Source organism: Bradysia coprophila, unplaced genomic scaffold (genome assembly GCF_014529535.1).
Source record: "Bradysia coprophila strain Holo2 unplaced genomic scaffold, BU_Bcop_v1 contig_235, whole genome shotgun sequence".
NCBI lineage: Eukaryota > Metazoa > Arthropoda > Insecta > Diptera > Sciaridae > Bradysia > Bradysia coprophila.
The window spans coordinates 961,882-970,506 of NW_023503496.1; the positions used below are offsets into that span (position 1 = coordinate 961,882).

Genomic DNA, 8,625 nt, shown 5'->3' on the forward strand with positions numbered 1-8,625 from the left:
TGAACCCGGTTCGTCCTCTCGCCATCAGAACTCGTAAATCGAATTTTGTATTTACGACAGCCAGAACAGAATCACAGTGAAAATCGTGGAAACGAAATTTGTAAGAAATGAAAAGAGAGAAAAGTTAAATTTAAGTTAAAAAATTGAAGAAGAAACTTTAAGTTTAAGAAGAAACAAGTGGAAAATGATAAATTTTAAAAGCAAAAAGAAATAATTGAGTGAGTGAGTGAGTGAGTGAGTGAGTGAACGTATGAAGAGATTGGGAGAGAAAATATATAAATTTTAAGCTGAAATTTCTTATCGTTTCTCCGGTGTACAATATTTTCCTTCTTCAGTTTTGATTTTCTCTCGTCTTTTATCTTTGTTGTTGTTTTCCAATTATTATTTTTTCCAATTTTTGTCATATTTATAATAAATTATATGGAACATAATATAGATAGCGCGCGATGCAAATTTTTTCCCCTTTTTTTTGCACTTTATAAAATGGGTGTCATAAATGAACCGAGAAAAAAGCCAGAAGTTTGGAAATGAAAATGTTGTAGAATTGCAATCATCATGCAAGAATTTGAAAATAAAAAGTCAAATTGATCAGAATACAATGCGAGAGTCGTTTCAATTCAACAACTAAAGGTGCCAGCACAGTTCACCTTTTTGGGTCTCCGTTTAGATATTGCGCATGCGCACAGAGAGCATGCGCATTGTCTAAACGAAGACCCAAAACGGTGAACTGCGATTGCAGCTTCAAGTATCGTTCCCACTTAAAAAGAGCACTCCGTTTAGCCTCCGTTTACATGACAGTTGTAAAATAGAACAAAGGAACTGTCACGTAAACGGAGTAAAAAATTGAAATAAATTCAATTTCCACTCCGTTTGCGTGACAGTTCTTTTGTTCTATTTTACAACTGTCATGTAAACGGAGGCTAAACGGAGTGCTCTTTTTAAGTGGGAACGATACTTAAAGATGGGTACACACACAGGTCGTGAAAAATGTCTGAAAAATGGTTCAAAAATAGATCCAAGAAAAATGCTTACAGAAAGTTTGACAGAGAATGTGTGAGCCATCTGTCAAATTTGTATCAAGCTTGGCTTGATGTAAATCCGGCTTGGCTTGATGTAAATCCGATGGTAACCCCAACGTTCTGAAAGAACAGGTTAAGACAACCCTGAGTTGATCACGAAGGCGGTGACACACAATAGCGTCAACGGCTGCGAAGTTTATATGTAAAATGGAACTTAACAAAAACAAAATTCTGAATTTTCGAGAAAAATATTTTCTTCAAGTTGATTTCTCCCACTATCTGTTTATAAAATTTGGTGTCAACCGCCTTCGTGGTTGTCTTAACCTGTTCTTTCAGAACTTTGGTTAACCCCACTTTTTCAGACATTCTTTAATGGATTTTGCGCTTTCTCGTGAACTGTGTAAAGTTCTGAAAGAACAGGTTAAGACAACCACGAAGGCGGTTGACACCAAATTTTATAAACAGATAGTGTGAGAAATTAACTTGAAGAAAATATTTTTCTCGAAAATTCAGAATTTTGTTTTTGTTAAGTTCCATTTTACATATAAACTTCGCAGCCGTTGACGCTATTTTGTGTCACCGCCCTTGTGATCAACTCAGAGTTGTCTCAACCTGTTCTTTCAGAACCTTGGAACTGGGTACTGTAACCTTTAAAGGTTAACTCGTGCAAAACGAATGAGAAATGTCAAATATTTTTCACGATTGATGTCTGAATAGATCGAGAGAGAGAAAAACTTGGCGGCTGTCGGTAGGTCAAACTGCATTTCAATACACAATTTTAACTGAACCGAAATTGCTCGCAATTTTTTATGAAAATTACAGCAGAAGTTCAGTCAAGAAGTCCACTGAACCTTGCTGTAACTTTCAAACAAAATTGTAATGCTCAAAACAAACGAGGCATTGAAAACGTGTTTTGGTCCTATTTTTCCTGACGAAATATTCGAAACTGTCAAATGAAGTTAGAACTTTTTCTATTCAAAATCGCGACTGCTGCATCTGTCAATGAAAACTAGGACCAAAACACGTTTTCAATGCCTCGTTTGTTTTGAGCATAACGCAATTTCGGTTAAGCTGAAATTGTGTATTGAAATACAGTTTGACTTAGGTTGAAAACCAAAGAGGCATCGAAAACGTGTTTTGGTCCTTGTTTTCATGCCGAAATGGTCGCAACTGCTAAATAAAGTTGGAAATTTCTTTATCGACAGTTGCCATTGCTGCATCTGTCAATGAAAACTAGGACCAGAACCTAGACGCGATGTTTCTTATTCCAAATTGTTGGATTTATTCTAATTTATCATAAAGTGCCCATTCCACTCAACAAAAAAGTACTCCGTGAGAGAGCCGTGAGAGAGCAAACTGTCAAATAAACCAAGGAAAAATTGAAAAAAATCAATTTTGTTTCTCACACGGAGTACTTTTTTGGACATGAGCCTTTGACTTTGGAGCTCAAGTCCCCATGTTCCCTCCGATAAGGCAATGCCTCTCGTTCAGCGATCTAAAGTATCACTAGGCCAATGATCCATTAGAGAACATAAATGAACCGAACCGTTTGGATGCGCGAAGATGTAGAACAATATATGGACGAGGACATGGACATAGACATGGAGAGCCTTCCGGATTATGTGCTGGTAAGTTATGTAAATCTCGTGCGAAAGAAGGAAATGTAGAAGAAAAAGGGGGAAAATGCAAAGAGAGACTCGTGAAGTAGGCGACTTCCAGTGATTGGAGGATGGAGGCGCACAGAGGGACATCACGCCTATTAAGGACAACGTTCCTGTGTTTTTCGCTTGTGTATTTGATAATTACAAAATCTTATGCCACCAACGACACAGCAATTTCATCAATGATCTGACGGAGAGTCCGGCCAACTGGAACAGTTGTGACGATGAGTCTGGCAGGTGATGTTCTCGTTCGTCGCTTCGAAAGTGAATGTATCGGTGGATCGGTCGATCTGAAAATTCAAAATAAAATTTTAGGTTATTCCAGTGGTCGGATGGCGGTTCCGTTATTTGGAAGGAAAAATAGGAAGTGCAGCCACGGGACATCGTTCTTGAAAAATGAATGAAGAACGAACGGAAATATGGAATGAACTCGGTCTGGGATAGGAAACCTTAGGTAAAAATCAGAACATATTGTGCGTACACAATAGTCTATAGACTTCTTCGGCTGCAGACTATTTCGCCTATAGACTTCTTGGGCTACATACTTCTTAAGGTTGGACACTTCTTAGGCCACATATTTCTGAGACTGCAGACTTCTGAGGCTACAGCAGTGGCGCCGACTTGTGTTTGGGAGTATTCTGAGACTACAGTCTTCTAAGACCACATACTTCTTAGGCTGCAGACTTTTTTAGACCACACACTTCGTAGGCTACATGCTTCTAAGGGAACACTTCCCATATAGAGTGATCTTCCCCTCGCCGTAACTTCCAACTACTCTCCGTGCTAATTTAATGTTCCCCGAATGAATCAAAATCACGAAACTACAAACCTTACTGATGCTCGGAACCGGTCCACTGTCATTCCAGTTGATACCCGTTCGTCCACCAATTTTGAACGTAAAATGTGGCCGTCCCGTCAATTTGTTTATATGTTCAATTCTATCGACCGTATCCAGCGTAACGCCCGTGCACCAGTACACTGCAAGCATTCTCAATTTCTCGCAATTGCCCACCAAATTGCAGATACCTTCGTCGTTTATAAGTTGAATGCAATCGAAACAGCGTAGGTGTGTCAGCTGCTTACATGCCGACATTATGTTCAAGTGATTGCTGGTCATGCCAAAGTTTTTGCACATTTCCAACACTTCCAACGACTTGATTTTCGATAACGACTCGTAAATGCTGTTGTTACTTATCGTACACATGTGGAAGTGGATCTCTTGTAGGCGGCACTGCTCTTTATTCGCATAGCAGTCGAACAGTTTCGTCAGTTTGTTCTCGTTGAAGTGAAGCAAAAACAATTTCCTCAAATTAGGCAGATCGGCGATCAGCTGCAAATTCGTACACTTCACACTGTAGTCCAGTGTGAGACATTGCAGATGTTGTAGTGACGATATGATGACATCGTTAAACAGACCGGTCATGGTCTCGTTCGCACATAGACAACAGTTTAGCAAGCGCAAATGACGCAACTTTGGATTCATTTTCAAATAGTCTAACAGTATGAGTATATCACCGCTGGTACATGTATTCAATGTCAATGCATTGATGGTCATGTTAAAGTCATGCTGCTGAGACGCAGACGGCACCATCGAACTGCACAACGATGAATTTTCCAATTCTAATGTCTGCAAATCAAAGTGCTGCTCGAAATCGGTCAGTCTAATGCCACCGAAATGTTCGATTCGCAAATGCTTCACATTGTAGCAGTACGATTGCAGTAACTGCGTCACTTGGTACACATACGACAAATTATGACTGTCCCGTTGAATTTCGACGATTTTAATCGTTTCGATGTGATGACCGATTCGGCGCAGGAATTTTCGAATTTTATTGTAGGCAGTCGGTGTGTCAACGGTCAGCGCACATTTCCGTTTCAGTTTCGTTTTATTCACATTATCACGGAAGTGTTTACTCACATTGCTCATGGCATACAGATCGTCCAAGTCCAGAAACTCGAATATGTGACGGACACAATCCTCGTTCAAATTTTGAAAATTCATGACGGAATTACGTGCTTACCGATCGGAAACAATAAACAAACTGAGATTTCAACGGTGGTTGTCAGGGCCGTCATTGGCTAAGGGGCCCATGGGACTCCGAGTAAAATCAGGCCGATCATTTTATCTTACGTTGTCTGGTTGTCAATGCTTATAGAGGTCGTTTTGTTGCATATTAGAGTCGTCGGTGGCTCTCTCTGACTTGTGTGTATTTCAAAAACTTGTGCCGGCTGAGGACTACAAATGTCCGTTCATGTTTGTCATCTTGTCCAGTGACGATGACCTGATTGTACTGACTGCTAATTGTACAATAAATTGATCTCTCATCAGATTAACACAAGGTCTCCAACCGCCCTTCAATGCAATTGTAACCTACGGTCCGGTCCTGGTGCTTGAGGTCACAGAGTTGTTTTTTTTCTTTTTTATCATTGTGAAATATGAAACCCACACATTGATTCATGAAACGAACACTGAGCACTCACACACAAAAGTTTATTTACCAACAAAGAACAGCCTGCCGGTAAAAGATAATTTTGTTATTGAATCAGCCCAGGTGTTTTGTGTTGTATAGGAGAAACGAAAGTGTGTTAGAGAGTGTTTGCGTGAAGGTAGTGCTTCGTCTTACAGTAACTGTTTATATGGCTTAAGTCAATGTCAACGTATTTGTAGCTCGGTTGTAATACTCGAGGTGTATTAAATGATGTTTGCGATGTAGATTTCCAATGATTTTGATATTGTTGTCAATTAGTTATGTATATACACCGAAAAAAACATGCCGCACTTACAATGTACGTCGTACATGAAGTACTAGATCAAGACCAGATGTTTTAAGCTTTGAAATTAGTCAAATTGGCAATGTAGAGCTCACGAAGGCGGATAGAATTTTAGATCGAAAACAAGAGGGTGTTAAGGAATCTCGCGCCGCGTCATTCACAATAATTCACAAAGTGACATCTTCCTTATACAAAATGTGTCAAAACGTGAACTTTAAAGTCGAAAAATTGTCCTGAAATGACCTGTTTACTGTTCCTCTAATTTTATCCAATTTGTTCGCATTTTTTCAGGTCCGCTTTCAGCAGAATTTTGGCCATTTGAGAGTCGTCCAAAAAATATACATTTCGCTCAAATGTGAAATAGTTACTCGTTCACCGAGGGAAGAAAATGAGAAATTCCAACAAAAGCGAAGTTTTGCGGCCACAGCCAAGCGAGTTGGAATTTCCTATTATCTTTCATAGGTGGAGACAACGTTTTCATATGTTTGAGGTGTGATTATAACCATTTTCTCCACAACTATATCAATTTGTTGCACCATTTTTCAAATTAAAAACGATGATGACAGTTCGGTTGAGAAATTGTCTATTTTCTCAAGGAGTCACAGACTTTAAAATAGTCCTAAATAATCTCTGGAAACCTCGTGTTTTCTCCCTTGTCAAAACAAAACGTCCATTTTCTCGCTCGAACTGTAATCAGACGAAGTGTCAACACAACGTCATCTTCTCATGACTTTCTGAGTTGAGAAAATAGGGTTATCATAGCGCCCATATGAAATATTTGTTCAAGGAGGGAAGAAAAGTTGGAAATTGCATTTCGAGGGTGTTGTTTGTCACCCGACAAAATGTAATTTCCAACTTTTTTCCCGAGGTAAACACAATGTTTTTCACAACAAAGGCCTCCGAAGTTTTAGCGGAGGGGAGAAAATGTCTGGCAGACGAGAAAATAGTTTTTTTCTTCCCTCCACTGGAACTTCGGAAGCCTTTGTTGTGAAAAACGTTGTGTCTCCTTACCTAGGGAAAAAAGTTGGAAATTACATTTTCTCTGGTTCCCTCATTTGTGTCCAGAGACCAACATCATCCTCGAAATGCAATTTCCAAGTTTTCTTCCCTCGTTGATCAATAACTATTTCTCTTTTCAATTGTCACTTTGTTTTGGTTTCGTGAATTGGTGAAAACCAATAGATCATTGTTAATGTCGTTCGAGATGTCAAATGAGCTGTCATTTTCACAAAGCTAACCACAGTGTTATGATGAAAGAGAAGAAGATAATTTGACAAGTACCCCAAGGCAAGTTAAAATACGATGTTTAAGGAGAGCGATTTTTGACCACTTTGTTTAAACTGGTCTCGGGGTCACACGTCAAAATGAGAGAAATCACATACAAATTTAAACTGGGCTCAACTCGCTCAACTCTCAATTTCTTTTTTCATTGATGAATATTTGACAGCTGACGCCGAGACCAATTAAATTTAACTGGTTTTCGCTCTGCTTAAACACTGTCTAAACTGGTCTTCTGTCCTCTCGCTCTCAACGTACCACGGTGAAAGAGAAGCAAATACGTTGACAAGTACCCCAAGGCAAGTTATAATAACTACTCTTCGGTTTTCTCGCTCTGATCATAACAGTCTCTGTTACAAAAATTTATATGGAGCTGTCATTGTTTCAGGTTAGCTTTGTGAAATTGACAACTCATTTGACACTATTTTGACAGAAGAAACCGTTATTTGACACTGATCTATTGGTGTGTTTGCTTCACGCCGCGCAAGGATGACAAAATATGTGTTCATCTCGGGGAGAAAGATGGAATTGTAACTGATGCAAAAGCTTTTTCAGACAATTTGCACGATCTCACGAACTCTCTACTAGCCTACACAGTTGAGACTATCAAAATGTAGATGCTCTTACAAGTCAAGCGGTCATTCTCACGGGAGTTTTATCTTCATAATCGGTCGTCGTAAAACAATTTGTTTATCACGAGCAATAAAATTTCGCTTTTTTGTTTCTCACGTCTCTTATCTCGTCTGAGGTACCTAATATAAATTGCTAATGCATTTTGGCCATTATTCACAGTAAGACTAAATTTGTTGCCAGTTCATTACAACGATCAATTTTGATGGCGTACCTGAAATCGATTATCTTTCTGTTCGTTTTTCTCAACGGTACTCTGATATTTGGGCAAAATGCACCCGATCCCTTACTGGACAAGGAATTCGAAATAAAATACTTTGGGAGGGTCAGCTCTACCAATTTTATAAAATTTAAATTCCATGAAAAGGTTTGTTTCCTCCATAGGTGACTTGGTTTAATGCCCATCTGTCCTGCCTTGCATGTGGTGGCCAATTGGCATCCATTGAGTCAGAAGCCGAACATAACTATGTTGAAGGACTGATACATGATTTAGGTGAATTAATTGTTCAAGCAGTCTATGGGGTTTATGTGGGCAGCTACATCTAAGCTTTATGTTTAGGTCTGCAGAATGTAAGTTTTTGGATTGCTGGAACCGATCTGGCTAACGAAGGCATTTTCAATTGGTTTACTACAGGCGACTTGATTAGGTATTCAAATTTTTCACCGGGACAACCTGACAACCACAATGGCATTGAACATTGTCTGGTTTTGTGGGGAGCGAGGCAATTGCAGTGGCACGACACTGTTTGCAACAACGTAGCCTTTTTTATTTGTGAAAAGAAACCGAAATGTAATCCTGAAAAACAATGGCGAGTTCCGTTGAAATAATTTGAAATCATTTTTGATCAGAATAAAATATATTTTAATTGCAAGCACATGATCAGATGAGCACATCTCAGTCTTGCAGATTCAATCACACTTGCGATATTACCTTTTGCCAAAGATTTCCTCGAGTTCTGCGTTCGTTCTAATTCTCTACGTATCTCTTACCTTATCCGCACCACATATTGATCTTTGGATTTTCCTTCCGGAACATTTCATTCATTCATTCATTTATTGTTCATTTTCAGTCGACTTAATACAAGCGGACTTAACTTAGGTATCACAGGTAGGACTAGGTAGCAAATAAATTAACATACCACTGGTACTATACCAGCCTTTAACGGCAAGTGCTTCAAATGTCCGTCCGTCCGTCTGTCTCACAAATAAAATGTGATTGATAAAAGTTAAAATTGCAATGCTACTATGAGCAAACCAACACCAGG

At 39.1% G+C, this 8,625-nt stretch overlaps 1 protein-coding gene across 1 annotated transcript; it reads right to left on the reverse strand.

The window, feature by feature from the left end:
- Window positions 1-2,778: 2,778 nt before the first annotated feature.
- On the reverse strand, window positions 2,779-4,727 carry LOC119077526. The gene is made up of 2 exons (XM_037184752.1): window positions 3,510-4,727; window positions 2,779-2,970 (listed from the first exon to the last, which is right to left on the reverse strand). The coding sequence occupies exons 1-2, from the start codon at window positions 4,680-4,682 to the stop codon at window positions 2,860-2,862; spliced, it is 1,284 nt and encodes a 427-aa protein (XP_037040647.1). The 5' UTR covers window positions 4,683-4,727; the 3' UTR covers window positions 2,779-2,859.
- Window positions 4,728-8,625: the final 3,898 nt, after the last annotated feature.

Excerpts from the sequence above, each read along its gene's own strand:
- LOC119077526 (XM_037184752.1), bottom strand. The coding sequence starts at position 4,682 with ATGAATTTTCAAAATTTGAACGAGGATTGTGTCCGTCACATATTCGAG. Across the intron at positions 2,971-3,509 it reads CGGTTCCGAGCATCAGTAAG|ATCGACCGATCCACCGATAC; the intron begins GTTTGTAGTTTC and ends TTGAATTTTCAG.